Source organism: Polypterus senegalus, chromosome 15, assembly GCF_016835505.1.
Source record: "Polypterus senegalus isolate Bchr_013 chromosome 15, ASM1683550v1, whole genome shotgun sequence".
NCBI classification, from domain to species: domain Eukaryota; kingdom Metazoa; phylum Chordata; class Cladistia; order Polypteriformes; family Polypteridae; genus Polypterus; species Polypterus senegalus.
Genome location: NC_053168.1, coordinates 53,410,369 through 53,436,507, shown reverse-complemented (window position 1 = coordinate 53,436,507; position 26,139 = coordinate 53,410,369). Strand labels below are relative to the sequence as shown.

General features: G+C 34.9%; 1 protein-coding gene across 1 annotated transcript in view; it reads left to right on the top strand.

Moving 5' to 3' along the window:
- LOC120515473 (dynein heavy chain 11, axonemal) overlaps positions 1 to 26,139 on the top strand; it is a 331,373-nt gene that overhangs the window by 89,702 nt on the left and 215,532 nt on the right. Inside the window, exons 17-23 of the mRNA XM_039736528.1 lie at positions 5,389 to 5,558; positions 6,379 to 6,601; positions 7,058 to 7,174; positions 12,578 to 12,664; positions 16,895 to 17,053; positions 20,394 to 20,477; positions 24,546 to 24,704. Of these exons, the coding sequence (XP_039592462.1) occupies positions 5,389 to 5,558; positions 6,379 to 6,601; positions 7,058 to 7,174; positions 12,578 to 12,664; positions 16,895 to 17,053; positions 20,394 to 20,477; positions 24,546 to 24,704 (999 nt within the window). The remainder of the gene's footprint in view (positions 1 to 5,388; positions 5,559 to 6,378; positions 6,602 to 7,057; positions 7,175 to 12,577; positions 12,665 to 16,894; positions 17,054 to 20,393; positions 20,478 to 24,545; positions 24,705 to 26,139) is intronic.

Genomic DNA, 26,139 nt, shown 5'->3' with positions numbered 1-26,139 from the left:
GCTGAACACTGAAATCTTGCCGTGGTACTACTAAATATACAATAACATATCAACCGAAAGTTATTAGTTAGGATATTGCATATCTGTAGTCGACAAGTAACATTCTACAAAGACATGCAGTCTACAAACAAAGACCATGCCAGCATCTTGCAGAAGAAACACCTCTTGTGACATATATAAACTTAGATAATACCTGTCAAAGACGACTTCAGCTCTGTTCCAACTGTTTCCCTCTGAATTCCAAAAGTGATTATTATCATTTAAATTAGAAATTTAGAAATAGTAACTAAACTTCTGAGAAAAATTAAAACAAACAAAAAATATGAACATCCTACCCATCGTTGTCAGCCTCCCCCTTCCCAATCAACTCAGCCCCATGCTTGCCTGAGGTACTCAAAGAGGAACATCACCCGCGATCAGACTCGTTAGGGAAGATAGTGTTGGAATAAGATGAAAAAACACACATCAACACCATGGATAATGCAGTGGATGACCACCATCTATTCTTCAAAAAGTTATACGCAAGATTTTCAACTTTCAATGTTCTGGTCAGATGACCTATTGATCCATGTTGTGGGAGTTTGAATAAAAGTAAGATATAGAAGGAATATTTCCAAAGATAAAACAAACTGAGTTGGGCAATTTCCAGCGAAAGGTAATGTTTTTGCAGTGGTAGCAATGCTGCCTCGCAGTAAGGAGACCCGGGTTCGCTTCCCGGGTCCTCCCTGCGTGGAGTTTGCATGTTCTCCCCGTGTCTGCGTGGGTTTCCTCCGGGCACTCCGGTTTTCTCCAACAGTCCAAAGACATGAAGGTTATGTGAATTGGCGATTCTAAATTGGCCCTAGTGTGTGCTTGGTTTGTGTGTGTCCTGCGGTGGGTTGGCACCCTGCCCGGGATTGGTTCCTGCCTTGTGCCCTGTGTTGGCTGGGATTGGCTCCAGCAGACCCCCGTGACCCTGTGTTCGGATTCAGCGGGTTGGAAAATGGATGGTAATGTTTTTGCAACAATTGTCCCTAATGAGAATTCCATTTGCTGGTGGACAGTAAACGAAAAATAAGGAATGTCTAACAGAAGGATTATTTGAGACACTAGAGATATATTAGTAGAAATAGTGAAGGACAGAAAGTTAAAAAACACAAACCAGAAAGCAGTCCCAGAACATATGCAGAATGTACCTGGAGCTTTCATCATACAAAAATTACAGATAGAACCCATCAACAGATCCATGTCATGGCACATACAGGAATAAGATATACTGTAAATGTTGTACATATTTAAACTGGGTATGCTGATAGTTTGAATTCCTAATGAAAAGAGTAATATTAAAAAAAAAGGTTTCCATGAGATAGAGAGGAAACAATGAAAGATTGAAATATATATATCTAAGTTGTAAATAGAAGGGAATATTATAACTGGACCTCAGTGTCTGGAAGATATGGAGTCTAGTATCATCATACATATCAGAATATCCTAATGCATCCAAAGAGATGGGGTTACCACCAATACAAAAGGCTGAATTAATAGGGAAAATAGGGGTATGTAAGTACTACATAGGGCATAGGCGAAGAACCTTCCCGACAATGTGCAAAGTCCTAAAGTCCTATTAAATAATGGGGCCAAATTTGAAACCTAACTTTAGTTTAATGGTAGAAAAAGGAAGAACAATGATGTCAGTTTGATTTAAAGTGCACAGCAATCTCCCATTGGCCTCTGCATTCCCTTACTGACTGCTGGGAATTGAAGCTCTCTCAGTAGCACTGTGACAGGTTCATCTCAATAGTTGGCATACACTGTGTGCACAATTATTAGGCAAGTTGTATTTTTGAGGATTAATTTTAATATGGAACAAACACAGTGCTATCAGTCAATCCAAACTGTTAATAAACCTGAAACCTGAATGTTTCACAACGGAAATGTGAGTGTGAACATCATCAGGGGAATACATATGTGCGCACAATTATTAGGCAACTATTAGTGTGCAGATTTATTATGCAACTAAAGGAAAAATGAAAATTTTCCCATCTCACTTGTTTATTTTCATCTGTTATAGTGAGAATAATAAACAAACACCTCAAAATTTACAAATAAACATCTCTGACATTTCAAAAAAAATAAATCAATCAATCAATGACCAATATAGCCACCCTTCTTTCCAATAACAGTCATAAGCCTTTTCATTCATGGAGTCTGTCAGTTTCTTGATCTGTTGACGATCAGCTTTTTGTGGAGCAGTGACTACAGCCTCCCAGACACTCTTCAGAGAGGTGTATTGTTTTTCTCCCCCGTAAATCTAGCGTTTAAGAAGTGCCCACAAGTTCTCGATAGAGTTTAGGTCAGATGAGGAAGGGGGCCATGTCATTATTCCTTCATCTTTAAGGCCTTTACTGGCTGGCCACGCAGTGGAGAACTTCGATGCAAGTGATGGAGCATTGGCCTGCATAAAAATCATGGTCTTTTTCCTGTATCACTGTTTGAAGAAAGTGTCTTCGAAAAACTGGCAGTAGGTTTGGAAGTTGATTTTGAGTTCATCTTCAATGCAAAAGGTCCAACTAGCTCATCTTTAAAAATACCAGCTCATACCAGTACCCCACCTCCACGTTGGAGTGGAGCTCTGTGCCCATTACTGATCCACAGGTCCATTCATCTGGTCCATCAAGAGTCACTCTCATCTCATCGGTCCATAAAACCTTTGAAAAAAATCTGTCTTCAGATATTTCTTGGCCCAGTTTTGACGTTTCAACTTATGTTTCTTGTTCAGTGGTGGTTGGGTTTCAGCCCTCCTTACCTTGGCCATGTCTTTGAGCACTGAACACCTTGTACTTCTGGGCACTCCAGGTAGGTTGCAGCTCTGGAATATGAAAGTACTAGAGGATAATGGGTTCCTGGTAGCTTCACGTTTGATTCTTCTCAAATCTTTGGCAGCTAATTTGCGTCTTTTGTTCTCAACACGTTTCTTGCGACCCTGTTGACTATTTGCAACAAAATGTTTGATGGTTCTGTGATCACACACACCAATATCTTAGCAATTCCAAAAGTGCTGCATCCCTCTGAAAGATTTTTTACAATTTTTGACTTTTCCGAGTCAGTTAAATCTCTTTTCTGGCCCATTTTGCCTGAGGAAAACTAGCTGCCTAATAATTCTGCACACCTTGATATAGGGTGTTGATCTCCTTAGGCCACACCCTCCCTCATTACACAAATACACATCACCTGACGTGCTTAAATCCAATAAGCATTCAAGTTAATACAGCTTGGAGTGGGAATATACGCATTAAAAATGATGATATGGTCAAAATACTCACTTGCCTAATAATTGTGCACACAGTGTATTTAGTGATCAAGAGTATACAGCAATAGTGCACTCTGAGCCTAAAGAGACTGTTTTTATTTTCACTTTCACATTTTATGCCACTCAGGAAATGACTTCAAAACTGATATGAACTGGGAACAAGATGCAGCTCACTTGTGATGTTCCCACACCTCCAGTGTTTTCTCCCAAACACAGTAATGGACACTGAGTAATTTTTAACACTATAAGATATTTTTAGGGTTAGGGTTAGGGACTGGTTGCTCACCCACGTTTGATTTTCATGTTTTTAGGGGGTACCATACCTCGTAGGACCTCCTGTATTTCACAAGTTGTGCACCAGCACAGGCTACTTTTTTTTTTTTTTTTTTTTAAATTTTATTATAAATAGATCAATTTTTACAAAAAATAGGATTGAAAATAAATCAACCTCCACCCCTGAGAAAGAGAGTATGGCCAACAGAGCAAAACTTAAAGCTTGTAAAAATACATAAATTGATGGCTAAAAGGCTACTTTTAAGTGTGACAATTCGTAAAAGGATCTTTTTCTGTGGTAGGTAGACAGTAGCTTAACTTGCTCCATGGTATAACTTCATCTTATAAAAATGATCAGAAATTGTTTTATTTATTCAATATGATTCATGCAGTATTGTGTAGCTGTCATTTGAAATTCTAATACTGACCACGCTGTGACATATTAACACCATAATGTGAATCTAATGTACTTTGTATGTTATATGCCAGTATAAGTCTTCCTATGCATTTATTTCTATTATCATGAAGTATTAAGCTTTAGAAAAGCTATAGTAATCATATAATAATAGTAGGTTTTTGAAATAAAAACTCTGATGGGGCCACTACAGAATTTTCCTATTTGTCCAGACTTCTGTAACTGTAACATTAACTTACCTAACTAATAATATCTAGCCCTTTTTTGCTAATAACTAGTGAGACATGTAAGTTCACATACCCGTCATATCAAACAATAGGATGCTGGAGCTTGTTCTGTTTCATGATAAAGGTTAATTAATAAAAAAAATACAATTTGATTAAATATATAAAATATGATCAAATGTAATGACGAGTGGAAGTAAATAATTTTGAGGAGATAAATTTTCCAGACTTGTCAACTCATCAGATGTTGAGTTTAATAGGTTAAGATCTGTATATGTGTGTTTTAACGTAAACAATATGCATCAGCCATAATGCAGTTTTATTTTATCTCTAGGAAAGTGTTTTTGATAGCTAAATATTAAACTGAAAGTATATTAAGGACACTATTTTAGCAGCTTAGTGGAATCTTTCTTGACTTGTTATGCCTTTGTTTATTTTAATTTTAATTTTATTTTATGATATATTATTGCACTGAACAGTGCTTTGTATTGGGTTTTCTGTATGCGTAAGTGCATGCTCTTTTGGGTGCAACCTTACTTATGCTTGGTAGATACAACCTCTGCTTGGTTTTGGGCTTATTGAACCATTCTAACCTGCAGTATTGCATTGTGTAGATTGAACTGCTCTTTGCTGTAGTCTGTTGTATGTGTACTTGCCAGCATAATTGTTGTTTAACATATTTTGTTTGTATTATTATCTCTCATCTACAACCCACTGATAATTTTGTTCTGATTCCAGCCCTGCTATGGATTATTTTTAACAAATTAAAAAATAAATTGTGAATTCCATGAGGCATAATTATAGCTTTGCATTACAAAATATGGAATGACTATGACACAGTAGCTACAGGAAGACTTAATATATTTGAAAAGTAATATTATTACTTTTAGTTCTTATGTATAAGTTATACCTGAGATGCATACAATGGCATTACAATGGTATTACCATCATTTTAAAATTTAAAAATAAGTATAAAATTATTCAGTTAGAGGATACATCAGTTTAATCTGACTTGCATCGATTTAAGCTCAACCTCTGAATTTGTCTGGTAAATCAGTAAACAAAATACTGAAAGTGCACCAGAAAATATTCTGCATCTTGTATTTTTTTTGTATTTTTAAATTTGCATGTTACTTGCTTAAATCTAATTACAGTTTTCCAGTTTCATTATTTATTTTATTTTACAGATTGATATCTTTGAAAGCCTTTATGCACGAATCAGTAAACTTGGCGACACTAAGGTGTTTGACAATTGGTTTCGGGTTGATATCAGGCAGTTTAAAACAAGCCTTTTGAATACAGTTAAAAAGTGGAGTTGGATGTTTAAAGAGCATCTTATGTCATATGTTATTGACAGGTAAGTGTGGAATGAGAGAGCAGAACTTTGTTCACTGAAATGGCATTTATCAATATTACACATTTAAAGTATCATTAATAAAGGATGAGCTAAAAGAACAGGCATAACAGCTCTAGTTGAACAAGTGTTTTGAAACCCTGATTTCATTATTCATTTGTTTGTATACATCCTGAAATGATTAAATTTTAGTTTATACTCACATGGGATTAATAGAGTTTAGCACTCCAGAATTGTCCTGGGTGAGATTATTGGCCTGTCATCTGTAAAGTTTACATGTTCTTCCCATGTTTTCATGAATACCCATACCCTGGTTTCCTTGCAAAATTTAAATATGTGTGTATTATGATACTGTCTCTTGGTTGTGCTGTTGTAAGTAAATATAGTTGTGTGTGGTAATAAGCCCTATTTGGCCTTTCAAACCATTTAGTGTTCACTCCTGCCTTTCTGGGAAATGTCTGGGTTTCCCACAAAGATTAAATATGTTAAGAAAATTACTTGTATGGATGGTAAATGTAGTCAGATGCATTACACAGTTCTTGGTCATATTTATCTATGAGATTAAATGAGCACATTTCCACAATATTACTAGTATTCAGATCAAGACATATTGATTCTTTGGTAAATTAAGCCATAGTCATTGCTTCTAAATAGATAATTACTGTATAGTCTATTTTAAAAGAATATAACTACATACAAAAGAGAGAGATTTTTCTCTGCTTTTTAGAGTGAATTGAATGTTGTTTTTTTTTTTGTAGAAAGCTACATTTGTCCACAGTTTCAAGCATTAGATATATAAAACCTGACACTGTCTTTTTTCTAGCCTTAAAGAACTAGAAGACTTTATTAAAGAAGCTGATGCTGTCCTTCTGACACCTGTAAAGGAGGGTGACTATAAAGCCCTTGTGAAAACAATGGGGTATCTTCTGGCAGTAAGGGATCACCAAGCTAGTACAGATGACCTTTTTGAACCTCTTAAGCAAACTATATCTCTCCTACAAGCCTATGATCAAAACATGCCAGACCAGGTTTACATGCAAATGGAGGTAAAGTTTTCTGTGGGCTTTTACATTTTTTTTAGGTTTACTTTACAGTGAATGTGATAAGAAGCTATATTACACCTTTAAATATATTCATTGCTTATTTGAACATTTTGATTAATGTGATTCATTTTTGGACGCCTAGAGTATCTTATATTTCAGCAGATGTTTCTTATTCTTGAAATCCAACATACATTTCAGTTAGGACATTTCTTTCTTAATTGTTCCCATACAGGTTTGGAGTACATATAGCTGGGTAATTTCTAAGAAAAAAACTGCATATATATTTTGAGCAATTTTGTCCATAATTGTATTTTTCAATGAGTGGCCTGATCAATTCTGTTCTCACTTATACAATTTTGAGATTTTATTCCTTAAAATTATTCATTCAGGAAAAGAATATCTGTCATTTTCTGCCAGAGCCTGATTTTTACAGAATACATATTTTAATTTTGATTGTAGGAGTTGCCAGAAAAATGGAATAACACTAAGAAAATAGCTGTTTCAGTGAAACATGAAGTTGCACCTCTTCAAACTGCTGAAGTCTCACTGATTCGTAAGAAATGTGTAGCATTTGAAGTAAGATTTATTTTTCAAGTTATTTCTGAAAATGTGATGTTAATGTCTATTATTCTTTACTATAATTATGCAGAGTGGTCATTCTAAACTATACGTAGTTTTCCCAAATAATTGACCGCTGTAAATCTATAAATCTATTCTTAATTAGTCGCAGCGTCATATGTGAAAACAATGGCATTTCATCACTCCATTCTTTTTAGTTCCACATTGGAGTATAGGGCATTCATGGGCAATGGCTTTTTTGCTGGTTAGACCTCTAAGTTTTCACCAAGTTCTTCCTACTATTTGTTTCACAAAGTCCACTTTTATTGTATACCTATTCTTTGTACCTTGCAGGTCTCTCTCCAGTGCAGGGTTTGCAATGGCTTCATTAGATGCCATTAAATTGTGGTGTATTCACCTCCACTTCCTTTGCCTTATTTGTATTTGTATACACTCATTCAACTTCATAGGTCTTCATTTCATATTATATTATGCCATAACCTTGTATAAAAAACTACATTTCCCTCTTGGGACAAATAAAGTACTATATTGTTTGATTGTAAGATTTGACTCGAACAGAACTTTATAAAGGTTTGTAACTGGTGAATAATCTTCTTTTTATCCTTTTAAATCTCAGAACAATCAAGGAGAATTCCCTTCACAATGCTGTTAAACCTTATGCATTTTATAGTGCCTGTAGAGATTTGTTTTTCCAAAAGGAACATAACTATGAAAATTATGTTTTTGCTTTTCTAATGGGATTTGTCACATTATTGACAGCCGCTCCTGCAACTGTTAGACAAATCAATCAATGATGTTCAATCTACTTCTGTCAATTTCCAATTTACAGTATTTTCTGTGATTAAGGTTACTCTATTTTTTTTTTGGTTTTATTCCAATTGATCTTCAACCCAGAATTCTCAACATCATCCTTTAGTTTTGTTAGCTTATGTTCTATATAATTGAAATGTCATCTACAAAATCTAGATCTTTCTGTCAATTTCTCAAGCCTCACTGGACTCTTCTCTTCCTTTTGTCTACCACTCCTCTGACTGCATTTAACACCTGGAGAAATAAAATTGGAATGAGGATACATCCCTACCATATTTTAGCATTTACTTTTATTGGTTTGATAAGTCTTCTCTAATACAAAACTTGGCATTCAAAATCCTCATACATATCTTTAATGATATTTAATTATTGGAAGGCATGCCTACTCTGTTAAAGGTTTGCCAAAATAGAACGGAAGAAGTTACTGTTTTGTTTCAAAATATTTGTAGGGTATTCATGAGATCAACACAACTACAGTGTTTTTGGAAAACTGATTGTACCTTTCATAATAGAAGTTATGCCCCTCCACTTATTGCAATTCTGCCTTTCTTTGAAAGCTTTACAGTTATACTCCTTTTTCATTCAACGGGAATTCCTTTCTAAATACAGATTTGTGGCAATTAATATATGGAATAGCTGCAACTTTGTGTCTGTTTTCGCCACCTCAGGATCTGTATATATTATTCATTCCAGAAGGTTTTCCATTTTTTATTTGTCTTAATGGTACATTAATTTCTTCAGGTATGGAGGTGGAAGATTAATGGGTTTGTCAGTTTCTTCAGTATTTTGAATCACCTTTCTCCTTCTTCTTGTTTGCTGTCTGTATTTAAGACCTCTTAAAATGATCAATCTAACTCTTCAACTGATCCTCTTTTTCAGTAATCATATCAGCCCATTTGTCCTGGATTGGTTTATCATTATTAATCCTCTGTGGTAAACATTTCACCCGTTTTGTCCTAAATTGGTCAATCCTTTATAAACCTCTTCTTTGATGGTTTTTAGTGATATCACCTTAGAATCTCCTTTTTGTGCTGCGTCATCAGCTAATTGAGCCTGTTCATTTATATTTTAACTTTTCCATTTTACTTGTTTATCCACTTCTACATTATTTTTTGTTGCTTGACTTTTTTGCTGTTGTTAGTTGTTGCCTTTTGTTGCCTTTTGCCTTGTTTTTTTTTTCATTAAACATCAATTTCCTCTTGGGATTTACAAGAAATCTTTTTAATCTCCTACTAACAGAAATGTAATGAACTTTGTTTTAAGTTATGTAACTAGTATGGTGTGGCAAACAGTCCCTCCTCTCACTAGGTTGTGAATAGTGAATTAGTTAATTGTTTAGTCAATAAATGTGTTGCATTAGTAATCTTGCCCCTTTTATATGGGTCATTCCATGTCAAATCAAGCAATGGCCCATGCACTTCAGACTCAAAAAATTGTTGAAAAATTACCAGGTATACCCATGTTAATCAGAGGACACCCTGCAAGTTTATTTTGATGTAAGATCAGTACTTTCCAAGATAGAAAAAGTTTACCAAGGTGAGGGGGGTTTCGATTTTATCCGGCCTTATTATTTCATCATATTTCACAAGTCCATAGCTCAAGGAGTAAACCATCTGAGCAGGCTTAGACATTGCAAGATGTTACATTAATTAGTATAGTATGTGACAAAATTAAAACATTTGGTCCCGATGACCTTGCCTGGTCAAAACAGCCCCTTGAAACTAACCAAAATTCAATTTGGGTTTTTGCTTAGCTATGTTTAGACCTCAGAAACACACATTTGTAACCAACATAGATACTTGATTTATTTTCCTTATTCAGATAACCATAAAGGCTTTCTGAAAAAGAATAAGCAGAAAAGTAACTGTATCAAGGTTTAATAGAAGACCTCTCAAATCCAAAAAGTTATTTTGGATTTCATTTTCAGAGCACCCTAACGGTATGTGGGAAAGTGCAGATAATTTTTAAACATTTTTCATGTATTCTACATTGACCCTTCTTTCTCAAAACACAGACTTTACTTTTTTATTCAAACATAGGCTGAATGTGCCATGTGTCAATAAGGCTAATCATTGAGTTTTCAATCAGTAAGTTATCAAAAATGTCAAACTTTTTTTTTATATCAAATGATGAAATCCTGTCTCATGTTGCTGAACAGAGAATGTGATTCTCCTAGGCTGGTGGTGCTCAAGAATACCACTGTTACATCTGTACAGAAGATGGCAAACTCAAAGTCAGCTGGGTGTCTGGTGAAGACAGTCAATTGACTGTCCGAATATTCAACAGTGAAGCAGCTGAAATCATGCCCTCTCATGATCACACTCCTGATGGATCATATGTGTCCCTCACATTAGGCCAATGTACTATTAGAGCCTATGTTGGGTTCATGTATGATGAAAAACGTTGGATTGGTGGGATTTGTGACAAGAGTGAAGAGGAATTAGACATTCTGTTATGTTCCATGCATGCAAACTATCCTGCATAGTTTTTCCATTGGCCATCTAGAGGCGATATTTGTTGGGTGCCATTACAGTGTGTCATTGCACTGCTTAGTGCACCTACAACAGTCAGTGGGAGTCAGTATCATCTTGATCTCAAAGACAAAGATGCTCTACACTCTGTACTTCAATTAAAACAGAAATGAAATGGGTCACATTCCTGCTGCTTCAGTACCAAGATCTTAACATTTCATTATAACTAGTGTTGTATTTAATGATAAATCAAGTAGCTGTTGTTCATGTGTTGTGTTTAATATGCCTTTGGTAATAATTTTTTTGTCCATTAATCCTGTACCCAAGTTAGTGATGAAGAACTTGATGGTTATCATTACTGACAAACGGTGAATTTAACCCATGTTTAGAATGGAAAATAAAAATGAAAGATTCACATAAGAAAAGTAAGAGTTTTTTTTTTATTTATTAATTTTATTACAATCAATACATAGCAATCAAGTTTTTACAAAAAAAAAAAGAATTATGCTAAGAACAGATCGATCCCCACCCTTGAGAGAGAGAGCAAGCCAAACGGTGTAAAATTTAAGGCTTTTAAAAATACCTAAATCAACAAATTCTCTGTGCTTTATAAAATCATTTCAAAATATTACTGATTAGATCCTGCCATGTTTTGAAAAAAGTCTGCACAGATCCTCTAACTGAGTATTTGATTTTTTCCAATTTTAAATAATATAACACATCAGTTTCCCACTGACTTAAAAGAGGAGAGTTTGGGTTCTTCCAGTTTATCAGAATAAGTCTGCGTGCCAACAGTGTAGTGAATGCAATCACAGTTTGTTTGTCTTTCTCCACTTTAAGACCCTCTGGAAGAACCCCAAAGTAAGAGTTGTTTTTTGAGAAAGAAAATACCATTTAGGCTACAGGAAAATAATGTTAAAAATGTTTGGACATTCTCACAGTGCATTAAGCTGGTGTAAAAATTACATAACATGTTTTTTTTTCATTTGAGAGTGCTGCTGGTCAAACAGTGATGCAGTTTCTTGTTTGTTTATAAGTTTTTGAAAAGCCCTGTGTAGGTATCTAAAAATAGAAAGAATCAGCAGGCTGTATCAGTTAGAATTATGCTTTCTGAAAGCCTAAACATTGCAAAACCAAATACACAAAATATTTTTTTTTTCCATATTTGAAGGTCTGCTCTTACCAAGTGGTGTCATCTGTACCAAACATTTTGATTTTGTTACGTACTATACCTATAAATGTACCAGTATGCAACATTTGAGCCAGCTAAGTGGTTTAGTTCTTGAAATATGGTCTTGTGAAATTAATAAAAAAATAAAGTCATGTTAAATTTGACACCCCTCTCGCCTCACAAAATTGGCTGTTTCTTGGAAAGTGTTGATCTTATATCAGAATAATTTTACAGGGTGTCTCCTGTATAACAAGGGTACACTTGGTAGTTTTTTTCACAATTTGTTGAGTCCGAGGTGTGTGGAGTTTCTGGAATATCGGTTGATTTGACATGAAATGACCCATACCCATGATGTGTTTCAATCCTTATTTCTGTCTTCCAGTTTTGGCTTTCATGTCCCCCCCTTAAAATAATAATATGCTTCCTTTTTACTGCTTTTAAATAGGAATGTAGTTAAGGATGTAATTTTTGTTGTTGTTGTTGTAGATCAGCTACTTCTGTTGGAGCATAACATTCCTACTATCTCTTAATGTTCTTATATTCCAGTTTCCCTTTTCATGCCATCTGGTTTTCTTTGATTATAGTTTCAATAATATATTCATTTGAAAGTTGTGAAGTATTACCCCACAGCCAGGTTTTTTGACAGAGCCTTCACCTTAGCCTTAGATGTTCATAGATCCATCATCAGATAATTTGTAAAAATGACACAGTTGAGTTGATATGGTTCTAAGCAGCTGGTTCTAAAGATAAATGGAAGTATCTGGTGTCAGGTAGGTATACTTAATAACATGAAAATTTGTTATATGTTGTAAAAATGTATTTACTTAATGTTTTTTCCTTCATCATAAAAAAATCCTGAGTTAATATGTTTCATATGAAAAAAATGTATTTCTTTCAAATAATTTAGTGCTGTTGTCCCATTTATTATCATTTTATGCTATCCAATAGGTTAAACAAGTCCAGTTTAGAGAACAGTTTCATATGGAAGCACCTTTTAATTACAATGCAGACAAACCATATTTTCTCTTAGCAAAGGTAAGGTCTTAGTCTTTTTGTATTGTTTTAGCATCTCTTTCATTTGTTACATTACTAAAAGTGTTTTTCTTTTATGTGAACTTTAATATAAATATTACACCACTGTTGGAACATTGTATAATGTGTTGGTAGTGTGTTCATACAAAAAGTATAAATTACAGATTTTATATACTGAACATATAGATGTGTGTCCATAGAAAATGTGTTTTGGAGTTTTTGTAAACTACTATAATAGAAATGTACAGAAAATGTTACTTAGTGAGGGTTTTCTGACTTGCAAAATGCATAAGATGATTTTTAAAAAATCTAGCCATTAATTGGTTTTGCTTGCTGTATATACTCGCAATTAAGTCAGGTCTTGAAACCCTAAAAATCAATCATAAAATCAGACCCCAACTTATACGCCTGTTCAAAAATGCAACACTTATTTATTTATTTACTAGCAAAATACCCATGTTTCGCAGGAGCGAAGTACTGCCTTAAAATTTTTATTAAGAAGAAAATTAAACCTTTTTAAACTGAGGGAGAATATACCAATAATTATTTGTTATGGATCTCTTTGTATACCACATTGTGAGTTCAGCCCTCCAGTTGTAATATGACCAAGCTGTACGCTGAGCTTACTCTTGAGCATGCAACGTACAGTTGGCCATGTGAAAAGTAATCTTGTTTCAAATCTCACAGCTTGGATTGCTGCTGTCATAATCGGTTTGAGTTTCATAGTTTGTTTCAATTACGACAGTATTTGTAGGACTTGTGTTGAAGAGACATTCGGCATCTGTCAAGCGTTGTAAGTATACAACCGGCTTCATCGATAACTTCACATCCAGTTTTTGAGAGTTTAAACATTCATAAACATCAAAGTGTCCACTAATGAAATTGTCACCTGTCAATCTAAGATGTTTAAGAGGCATTAGCAGTTGTCCAAAGGTATAAAATATTTGGCATTTCGGTACACTTGAAAGCAACAACCGAACAATTCAGCGGCAGCCATCAACTTACATGCAGATCCATAGGTGAAGGGCTTAAGCATTTCACTCTTATAGTGCTCCTGTGTAGTATAATTATCTCATGTACCGTCATCAGTGCACACCTTGAACCTGTCCCAGTCATTCAATACATAAGACACAATGTTCCTCCGGATATCAAGAGTGAGCCTGACACGGCCGTGCAATATGTAACACAGAGAATGTAAAAGGTGCCATTTCCGGGCAAACCACTCGGTAAGTGACAGTTCTTTGATCGTTGGTGATCACCTCGATAGACATGTTAATGGGGGTACGGTTGGAATGATAAAGGAAATGGGTACCTGAACAATGTAAAGTAAGTCTAAAATACCTAAATAATAACTATAATCGTAATAAATGAACAATAAAACAGCGGAGAAGCCGTGGATTAAATTAAAAGGCTGTAATTATCAGCAGGGAGACGTTAATCCCATAGGCGTAGCAACGAAGGGAATGTAGAAACTGGAGCGATGGACGGCCTTATATAGGCAGGCAGCCAACAGCGTGGGAGGCGTTGGGATGGGGGGCCCAACGCCGCCTCACACGTGAAGGAGCTGCAGGCTATGGACGTATATATGTACGTAAGTAGGAATCAGTTAGCGTTGGGAACCCGCGTACCAAATTTCTTGAAGATAGGCCCATAAGTAACAAAGACCATTAAAAAGTTCAATATGGCGGCCGACAGTGGCATCATACCACCGAAATAAGTACATACATTGGTTTCGGTTAGCGCAGGGAAGCCGCCTACCAAATTTCGTGAAGATGGGGTCAGCCTTCTACCTACACGGGAAGTTGGAGAATTAGTGACGTTGGAAAGTTCAATATGGCGGCCGACAGTGGCGTCATACCACCGAAATAAGTACAGGTACTTGTCGACATACAACCTATGCAAGTTACGACTGGTCGACTTTACAACGTGTTCTACAGTTTCCCCCGCCAGCTGTTGGCAGTGCCTGTTTCCCGCAGTCCCAAGTCTCGCTACGCAGCAGTAATAATATACGCAGCAGTGTTGCCCCACGTGTGTTTGTGTCTTGTTGTTTTGGCAGTTTTATATAATAATATACCCCTAACATGTCTACCAAGAGGAAATTGTCTCTGTCCACTCCTCAGCCTGCCAAAAAGGAAAGAACGGCCATTGATCTAGACACCAAAATGATGATGATAAAACAGTATGAAGGAGGAAAGAAAGTGAATGCGATCGCATGTGATATGAAGTTATCACACTCTACTGTGTCGACTATTTTAAAGGACAAAAATAGAATTCGGGAAGGTGTGAAAGGTTCTGCACCTTTGCTATCAACAGTGATTACGAAGCAACGTACCGGGCCCATCCATGAAATGGAGAAATTGTTAGACATTTGAAAGGAAGATCAGATTCAAAGCGGACGCCGTTAAGACTCTTTACAATACAGTCGAAGGCTAGAAGTCTGTTCGAGACTTTAAAGCAGCACTTCCTGATTCATTTTACCCTCACACCCCCTGTGACGGACGTGTCCGATTTCGCACCACCTTGGTTTGAGAAGAAGTACGAAAAAATGAGTTCATATCATAGTTCATAATACCCACGCAGCACTAAGTGCGCGTAAGAGCGGAAGTCATCTGTTTTAACAAAAAGCGTACTGCACTGATACGAAATAGCCTGTCCATTTAATTATTTAGGAATGGATAGATAAATTAAGATTTTGCACAAATATTGTTTTTCATTTTTCTTCCTCGATGGATTCTGGCACCCCCAGCAACAGTTGCTCGCACCCCTTTGCTTGCACCCCCAATCGGGAAGCGCTGCTTTAAAGGAACGCGCCAGAGAGGACACATTTTGTCCTTATTGCGAAATTTATGAAGAGAGGAAAAAAAAAACAAACAATTCAGACGAAGCTCACTATGTTTATGAAAAGAGCAACTCCTCCCATCACTCCGTCCGCAGCCTCGCCTGATGAAGGCAGTATCAACAACCCGCAGCCAAGTACCAGTGGTGCCAGGAATTTAAATGTACAGTATTTCTTATTTTTGTATGTTTTCCACATATTAAGCCAATTGTACTGTAGTATGCTGTGTTTGACTTAGAAAGTAAGAAAATGTTAATAAAATATTACTTTAAGATGATTACAATATCATTACCCAGTCTAATATTCTTACCTTTATTTAACATAGGCCGACTTACGTCCAGATCAACTTATAGCCAGTCAGTCGGAACCAATCGCGGTCATAAGTCGACGAGTACCTGTATGTACATTGGTTTTGGTTAGTGCAGGGAAGCCGCCTACCAAATTTCGTGAAGATGGGGCCATAAATAAGAAAGTTCAACATGGCGGACGTTGTCGCCCGTTACGTGTAGAATTTCGAAATGAAACCTGCTTAACTTTTGTAAGTAAGCTGTAAGGAATAAGCCTGCCAAATGTCAGCCTTCTACCTACATGGAAAGTTGGAGAATTAGTGATGAGTGAGTGAGTCAGTGAGGGCTTTGCCTTTTATTAGTATAGATGTTTATATCTTCTTGCATCCTCGAATCTCACCCCAGTTTCTCAGACACATCGAATTTTGTTGCAGCAGCGCAGTTACCAGTTTCTTTTGCCACTTCAATGACTTTTAATATAAAACCAGCTTCATATTTTCTTCTGATCGAATGCTCCATCATAGATAAGGGATGCTCTTACAATAAAGACTTATGAGGGTGTGAGATGCAAAAAACACAAAACAGTGCAAACGTCACTTTGGAATAGTTCAGGTATTACTGTGTGGTCACATAGGCACAATATATCGAAAAAAGGTAGTGTGGTCCATGGTTACTTTCTCAGCTGGGCATTAGCATATCATAATCTCTTGGACCAATAGCATGAGTTTTCTGCATTCTATTTATATGACCAACATTTTAAAATACCAGAAATTATACAGTAAAATCAAGCCCTGACTTATCCACAGGAGAACGTGAGTATATATGGTAATTTATTAACATTTGCTTTCTGGATAATGTGGCATATTTTTTCTCATCTGTCAGTATACTTACAACAATTGTTTTGCTATAGATTAATCTCTGTATTAAATAAATATAATGTTTTTCATTGGAAGCATTCAATATTGTATTATTTTATGAGAAAATTAAACTGATATTTTATTTAAAAACTTTCTTGCTGTCCCATCTATAACAGAAAAGTTTCATGAATTGTTTTAAATTGAAATATATTGCTTTAAACAATTATTCTGCTTGCTATGGTTATATTTCCAGGGTAATGAGAAGATAACAATTCTAGAAGAGCAAATGTCAGAATTGCAAGAGGCTTGTAATCTTTTTGAAGTGTCAGTTCCAGACTGCAGGCACCTCAAACAGTGCCGAAAGGAAATATATCTTTTGAAGGAGCTTTGGGATATTATTGTATTTGTGAGGGTATGTAACTTCCTGTCTATAAGTACCATAAACAGGAAACCTGTTTTAAAGGAGCCCTGAAATGTCAAAGATACTATTTTTTTTCTGATGGCATGGTAAACATATATCACCTGGACATCTTTCCAAAATAAAAGGAAATTGGATTACCTACTCAAAACTCTTTAAGATATTTAAGCTTGTAAGTTCTGCACATATAGTCACCAGGCAGGGAATCAGTTTCAGGTATTTGATGCTGTGAGTCCGGTAAAGCTAACAGAAAATCCCCATGGGTAGGGTTTAATTTGGTTAGTTCTGTTATTTGTGTGTTTACTGAGATGGAATATTCATTGGAGAGCATATTTCAACCGCAGAGATGTATGTTCAGACAAGCACATAGAAATCAAAACGTAAGAGATTCATTGAGCAATATCCCATTGCAAGTTCTTCTGTGAAATACACAGATCAGCAATTGGTGAAAAAGTGGAATACAACTAATTCATGAGTAATGCTCCAAAACCAAGAAATCCTTACATCCACACCCTGGAAATCATCACTGACTTGTAGAATAAAGAAGAGATACGTGACACACTTTGAATTAATCTTGACCAAGTTTATAATCAATCAATCAATCAACATTTATTTATATAGCACATATTCATACAAAAAAAATGTTATAAAAAGGCCATGTTAAAGTAATGTGTTTTCAGCAGTGTTTTAAAGTGCTCTACTGTATTTGCCTGGCGAATTCCTATTGGCAGGCTATTCCAGATTTTAGGTGCATAACAGCAGAAGGCCGCCTCACCACTTCTTTTAAGTTTAGCTTTTGGAATTATAAGGAGACACTCATTTGAAGATCTAAGGTTACGATTTGGAATATAACGTGTCAGGCATAATAGAGTTAGGGGATGGATTTCTTTTCTTTAAGGCCAATGACAACTGGTTTAATTTGTATGGATAGGTCAACACACAGAATATAGGATTGAGGAGACTATTTTTGACTTTGTGGAACTATTAACTCCAAGCAAACTGACCTATACCATCTTCCAGCAAGGTGGAGCAACATACCATACCAATGTCCTATAAGCTGCCAAAATACACTGCACATTCAATGAGGCAAGGACAGGTCTGTCACTGAACCACTCTTCAAACCTATTTTCTAGTGATTTTTACCTCTGGGGTTCATTAAGAGAGAAAGTGGGAAAACATGCAAACCTTGGAAGAATTGAAGGACACCATAGTGCAGAATATAACAAAATCACAGCTGCTGCGCTGAGGTTAGTTTTCATGAAAATGTTACTGTGCACAGAACTTTTGCATTGCCATCCGTACCATCTGTACAGACCATTTTCAGCTCAATTTTTAAAATGGCCAGTAACACTTTTTAAGAGCATTCTCTACTAATAACAAAATTAACATTTCAAGTATAATATAACCTTTGATTTTTTTTTTACTAATATAATTTTAACGACATTTACAGTATGGATTGTCTACTCTTTTTTTTATGCCATCCTGTACAAATCCTAAACACCTTTTTGCATCCTTCAATCCTCTATTATGCATTTAACAGCACACTGGAAGTGTAAAGCACAATGTGTTTACTGGTACGCAGCTAAAGGTGTGTAGTCAAGTGCTTTCAAGTAAGGGAAAAAGAAAACAGGAAGTTCAGTGCAGATTCCTTTTAACAGACAAAATGCTTTGTATCATTGTGAGCAAATTAGTGCCAGTATTTTTAATACACCACTCCATATAACATCCCTGAACCAAGGTCAAGTACTCATTTTTTTCCTACATCGTGCGCATATTAAATAACTATTCTAATTATTTCCATAATGTAGGACAAATCACAGAGAAGAGACAGTGTATCAAAGAAAGTTAACAACTAAAAGTTCTTAATTATATAAACTGCCTCAATGGCAGCCGTAAAAATAAACTCGGTACTAAAATGATGAATCTTTAGTTTTTGCCAATAGACAGTCACACAGTTTGGAGACCAAATAGCACTGCTTCCTACAGTTTTTTATTTATTTTTTAACCTGTATCAGGTTAAAACTCTGCCATTCGCAGAGTTCTTAAGTGGGGATTTAAACCTTTACTTTAGACTCTAATATTAACTGGATGTTACTGTAATGATATGGGTATTAAACATATTTCATGCTGTTTTTATTTTTTTATGGTTATTGCTACAGTGTTTTCAATTAATTTTACAAAGCAATATGTAAACAATATAAGCATCCTGGTAATAAAGCAATACCATAGCAATTTCTGTTTAAAACAAATCAACTGTCTGTTAAGGTTCAATGTTTCAATATTTCAAAAGTGAAAATTTCAGATTTTAGAAAATATTAAGTATGACAAGTATAATTTTAGTTTGTGTTAGAGAAACATAGTACAAAAGTTTAAAGTTAAGCTAAAATGCAAGAATTTTAGTTACCAGTCATCAGTATTCTTTTTCCATTAGCAGAATTATCATACACTAAAACAATCTTTGTTTTTCTGAGTTCAAAATTAGTTTAATTTCCATTCATTCAGCATTTACCTCACTCAAGCAGTTAATGATTAAATTGAAAAGAAATCTTTTTTATGTTTCCTAAAAATATTTTAAAATGTTAGTTATCAAAAGAAAGAAAGATCCGGTCCCACGCTAACTCTGTCATGTTAGACTACCAATTGGAAGTTAAAAATTACACAAGAACAGTTCAGTTAAATTTTCCAGGTTTGTGTTGTGTAATTGTATGGTCTATAATAACATATGTGCACTTAAATCTACATACATAGAGCTAGCTGAATTTTGTGAAATGTAAAAAATTTAAATATCATTTCTAACACATGTTAAGAATGTATTTGTGCCATCTGTGGTGAACACAAGACTGTAATTTCTTAGCTTAAATCATACCTTAAAAAGCTCAATATCCCTAAATAATTATGCTTTTCTTTAAAACTTTAGAAAGATTACTTAAAGAATTTTAAGAGACTTGACAGCAAGATTTTTCAGTAACATTTATTCAAAGCAAGGAACCTTGTAAAGGAAAAAACAAAGATCCTACAAAATTGTGTAAAAGGTATAATTTGATGCTTTTTTGGCAAACAGCATGCAAATATAACTTGCTCAATATAGCAGTGCATGCTGTTGATCATGGAGTACAAACACAAAGTAGGAAGTGGGATTCACGGCTTCAGAATTTTATTACCAAAAGTACAATGCCGATATTCTAAAATTATGCAACCTTGCTTAATTTTATTCCATATCATAAAGTTTAGAAAATTGATCTGGCAATGTATTTTCAGATAAATGGCATGTTCAACTAAAATAAAACATTATCTTCTTGTATTAAGTAATTGTGTCTGTTATATATATATGCAGACTAATATTGAAGACTGGACTAAGACGAAGTGGAAAAATATTAATGTTGAGCAGCTTGATGTGGAACTAAGGAGGTTTGCCAAGGTGAGTTGTTCCTTTTATTAAAAAAATGGAATAGATGGATTCATGGAATAGATGAGTGGATGTTTCACCATTATTGCACAGTATTTTGTATTAAAAACAAACTCATTTACAGTCCAATAAGATGTGCAAATTTAATAGACAATGTTAACAATTCCTTTTTTGTCTTGTTATTCAGGAAATAAAACTTTTCACTTTACTATAGTAGTTCCCTCAATCATACATGCATTTCAATCTTGTACTGTAATAATCACCTGCTCTCTGCTCTGTAGGAAAGAGGTAGTTAAGTTGTTCCTAATGGAACATGACATATAATTTGAGCTAAAGCTAGAACCAGTGACATAGAATTCAGGTCTGTTCTTCACCATTTTATGGATGTACTGTAATTGACAGCCAGCATTAAGAATTAATAAACGCTGCATAAAAGTTTGTTTTTAGTTTGATTTACACTATATTGCTTAAGTTGTTTTTAACACATTTGGATTTTAGCCTTAACATTACCCAAGGGAAAAAAGTATTTTAGTTTCCTTATAAGAATCATATATACATTATTAGATACACATTTGTTTTTAATGAAAATAAAGTCCTTTCTACTTGTGTTTTTGGCCCTATTTGGGGAATATTGAAGATAACTGTAAATATGATAAATCATATAGTTAGACTAATTTTATTTCTCACCAAAGAATTCTTTCACTGCAATAATAAAGCACATCTTAATTACTCCTTTTGTAAAAACTGCTTTTCATTTTATTATACAAACAAATAATATTGTTAAAGTTAATAATGTTAATTATGCAATGTACATTATACCTATAGAGAATAGCACCATGACACCCAGCTTTTCCTTTTTAAAACATATGGGTGTACTATCCATTTGTTTACTGCTTTACATAATATGGCATTAGTGTCATACTGAGTAAACATTCAGTCATCTCATCAAAAAAGTATCAAGTACTACAGTATACATATTGTTTGTCCATTCATGGTAGGCTAACACAAGCTATGGACAGGGTACCAATCTATTGCTGTTATGAATTAGTTCATTATGACCCTTCTTCCTATTTTAATGTCATATTTTTATGTTTTTTTCTATTGGTTTTGTGTACTTTAAAGTTTTCTAAAATAACTGGTAATGTTTTTTTTTTTATTTAGCATTTATTTAATTCTTCTGAAATATTTTGCATCTTGTTTTGGCACCATTTTGTTTTTCACTTGTGCCAGTACTGTAGTTTGTTTACTGTTGCTAAAATTTCATAGGAAGTAACTCAGGAGTGGACAACCTCTAATTTCATCACTGACACAAGCTAAATATTTACCACTGGGAAATTTTGTGGCTATCCAAGGTTGGAATCACACCTTAAAAACTCTTGAACAGACTTGTTGGCTTTCCTACCATAGAACCGAGCTGCTAGGGTTTTCTTGTGGCATTTTGGAGATTTTTTTTCTGCATTTTCCTTTTGGCAGAACAATTGCAAGAAGCTCACACATGCAAGGCCAATTTGAAATTGCAAATCAACTGAGGCTGCACCTTCTTCCGATGTCTTGTTCTTGACTATGTATGACAGTATTTTGTGAAGCACCAGGATTATCCTTTTGTGCTACAATTCCATAAGTGTTACTCATCTATTTGTTTTTCCTGCTGTTGAAAATTAGAGTCATTTTGAGGAGAAATGGCTGTTCAGCCCAACAAGCTCACATAGATTCTCCAAAATAACATCAAAACTTGATTTGAAGCTTCCTAAAGGCCTGTTTACTATCACACTACTTGGCAGGGGTGTAAAGTGACAAAGTGCAACTACTTATTTGCTTTACTTAAGTACATGTTTACTTTACTTGAGGAAATTTAATTTAGGGCTACTTTTACTTTTACCCTATTATATTTATTCGTCAAATAGCGTACTTTTCACTTTGTTACATTTTCCAGGAAGTCTTTTTGTTAGTCATTACACAGACCAAACTATTATAAATTCATAAAAAAAATTATCAGGTTTGTTCTCAACTTAAGTAATATTTCAGCATTACTCAGAAACAGCCAATAGAATGCCATGTATCATTCAAAAATAAAACCACATGCCTTTCACTACTCATTTAGTAGGTTGCTTCCATGCTTCCCTCTCACAAGGGGACTAATGCTCCCTGAAGTTTATATCGCCAGTCTAGTCCCATCTCTATTTGTAATGCCACAAAGCCCTTAATCTCGTCTTTTGTTGTGGGTTTCTTTCCACTTTGAAAAATGAGAATGCGGTGTAAGCGCATCCTGTGATTCAATAAATGGCTCTGCATACCTGTTTGTCTCGTGTGACAGTAGCTGAAAGGCAGCCTCAGAAAAGAACAGCCTGAAATAGTCCAGTGGCTGGTAATCTGTCGTGTCCAACAGCAAGCCATGCTGTCTTGTGAAGTCTGGTAGCCAGTTTGGCTCGCACGGATCAATGTCAGGGTATTCCTCCCACATTAACTTTGCCGTAGGCGCATCATGTGCGAAAATGCCAGTTCCTCTCTCTCTTGCTCGATCTCCTGATCACTCGAAACAAAATCAGATTCTGAAAAATCAGAGTCCAACTCAGCGATAATATGCAAAGCATCGTCTTCTGAGTATTTTGCTTCACTCCCTCGTGAGATGTCGATACATCTTGCCTTTGTTTACATTTCGTAACTCATGCACACGCAAGGATTAGATGCCGAGTCAATGAGTCTAATATTCCTCCAAGCAGCGAGGGAATGCCTGTAATGTAACGGCGAGTTTTATCGCCATTAACAGCTGATTGTCACCATCTATCCCTGGATGTCGACTTTTGTAAGGTAATACACATCATGGTCTGTGATGCAATATTTGCTACATAAGACGCCCAAACATTTCCTCCCGCTTTTGAGGGAAAAAAGTGCATCTTATGGAGCGAAATATATGGTGATTTAATTGACTTTTTTACATTGTCAAAAATTCTGCATGTAAAAGCTTATTACTACACCATAAAACAAAAATTAATCTGTCAAAAAACCTTAAACGCTTCGCTTTTCCCATCGTTTTTACACTGTTTTGAACGTATTTCCCAATTCTATTTTGATTAAAATAGTCTTATCTATTATATTATATACAAGATAAGCAAGCAATTATATTTTTATCTACCATAAACATCCTCTGCGGTGGGCTGGCACCCTGCCCGGTGTTTGTTTCCTGCCTTGTGCCCTGTGTTGGCTGGGATTGGCTCCAGCAGACCTCCGTGACCCTGCGATATAGCGGGTTGGATAATGGGTGGATGGATGGATAAACATTCAATATTTATTTTGTGCATTCAGCAGTTCTCCTTGCGATTTTTGTTTATTCATTAATGAGCTAAATGTCATTTGTTTCACATTATAGCTAACGTGTTGGTGTTACAATTTTTTCGTAAAAAAAAAAAAATAGGATTTTTTATTCAAAATTAAAAACTAATTTAATTAACTTATCAAAATCGATGGTAAAGTATAAAACAAATATAGCTATGATATTTACCTTATGATATTTATTTATATAGGTAAAATATTTAATGTTTAATTGATTGTAAAAGAATTTCAATTGGAAGAGACTAATTGAAGATTCAGTCTTGTATGTTTGTTATTATCCACTTGACACTCGGAACGTTTGCACAATCATTGAAAATTGATGGAATCAATTTGGACACAGCCTGTTTTTCACATGGACAACTTTATGTGGCATGTTCAAGGGTACAAACTCCTAAGAACCTTTATATATTGGCTAATGATGGAAAAACTAAAAACATTGTATATAACAAGGCACTTCAGTAAACAATACATCCACATTAGCGAGTCTTCATTGTTTGTTAATTTATTTTTATTTTTAAAGTTGTGCTTTTTAAAATTATTTTTCTCAAACAATTTAAAAAAAAAACACTTTTTTTCCTCCCAGGCAATGTCAGGTATTTCAGCTAGTGTTTAACTAAAATAGGAGCATATCAAGACTTTTGTCACATACTTAGTTATTGCCTCACCATAATCTCCTAGAATGTTTTTAAAAATTTAGAAGTATTATGAAATTATTTGATTCCTGTTTCTGTAATTATTTTTTTACTGTAGGAAATCAGAACATTAGATAAAGAGGTTCGAAGCTGGGATGCATATACAGGATTGGATTCCACTGTAAAGAATATGTTGACCTCTCTGAGAGCAGTGACTGAGTTGCAAAACCCTGCTATCCGAGAAAGACACTGGCAACAACTCATGATTGCCACTAATGTAAGTGAATAAGACCATTACCAGGAATGCATTCAAGGAGAAGAATATTTTTTGGAGCCCTTTGTCTGAAATGTTCTTTTTATGTTTTTGTCAATTACAAAAACAGCCACCAGGTAAAGAATTACTTTCAGTCAAAGCCTACTCTCATAGATGCACAAGCTTATTGTAAAGCCTCTTATTTGTTGTCCTTGTTAAGAAGCTGATTTTTTAAACTATACTCTGAAACTTATTCCCACCAGCGTTATTTTTTTATTTAGTTGTTTCATTTTACAATTCTATTATTTTCATGAATGTATTACTCTATCTAAAGATATTACTACAGCCTATCCAGGCTTAATTCTTGCTATGGAACCCATTCTGTAAATGTGCAGTCTTGTTATTTCCTTGGGATTTTGTGCACATAAAGGAAATGTGTAGAGAGCAAGGTTTCAGTATGTTTTTAACAGTAAGATGCACATTATCCAGAGGCAGAAAAGTAATGTTTAATATTAGATTATAAAATTAGATTAAATAAACTTTATTAATCCCATGGGGAAATTAAGATGCATGCTGCAGCAGAAACATACAAAACAAGGATACAGACTTAGGGGGCAAATATTACAGTTGAACAATCAATAAATACATAAATAAATACAAATAAACTTAAGGAGTACATCAGGTGGAATTATTGAATTTCCTGATAGCAGTGGGCAGAAAAGACCCCCAGGGAGCTCCTCTTGGAGGTGATAGAGGGGATTTTTCATGATGGCATCCAATTTTGCCACCATCCTCTTTTCTACAACACCTTCTAGTGTGTCCAGGGTTCTCCCTGTGATGGAAAAGGCTTTTCTGATAAGTTTGTTCAGGCATTGTACTCCTTTTTAGCTCAGGTTGCTTTCCCAGGAGACCACAGCATAGGGTACCACTGGCTACTATGAACTGGCAGAACATTTCCAGCAGCTTGCTGCACAGAACAAAAGATATATGCTTTACCTAAATAGCCGTTATTTTTTGGTATCTCTTTTATCCTTTCAAATGCTTTTTTCAATTCCTTGATGTAATTTACTGTATTTCTTTGTGGCTTGAGTTTTTTGATTTTTATTTTTTTTTGCATAACTATCTTTATATTCTTAAATTTTTTTTATTTATCAATTTAGTGCATTTTTTGTTTGTTTTTGGAATATATTTATGGTATTTTGGTACCATAATTTTTGGTATCAGAAAAGTTATTCCCTGTATTATATAAATGTACAAAGCTTTTTGCCTGTTTAGCATTTTGTAGATGTTTCCTATCAGATCCTTTGAATATTTTTCTACTTTTCAAATTTTAACTACCCCATTTAGTAAAAAATTAGCTAACTCTACATGGCTGCAACCATGAAACAAAGGAAATGTTTGATATGCTCCTAGATTGAACTGAGACTGACCTTACTTTGACACTTAAACAATTACCAAC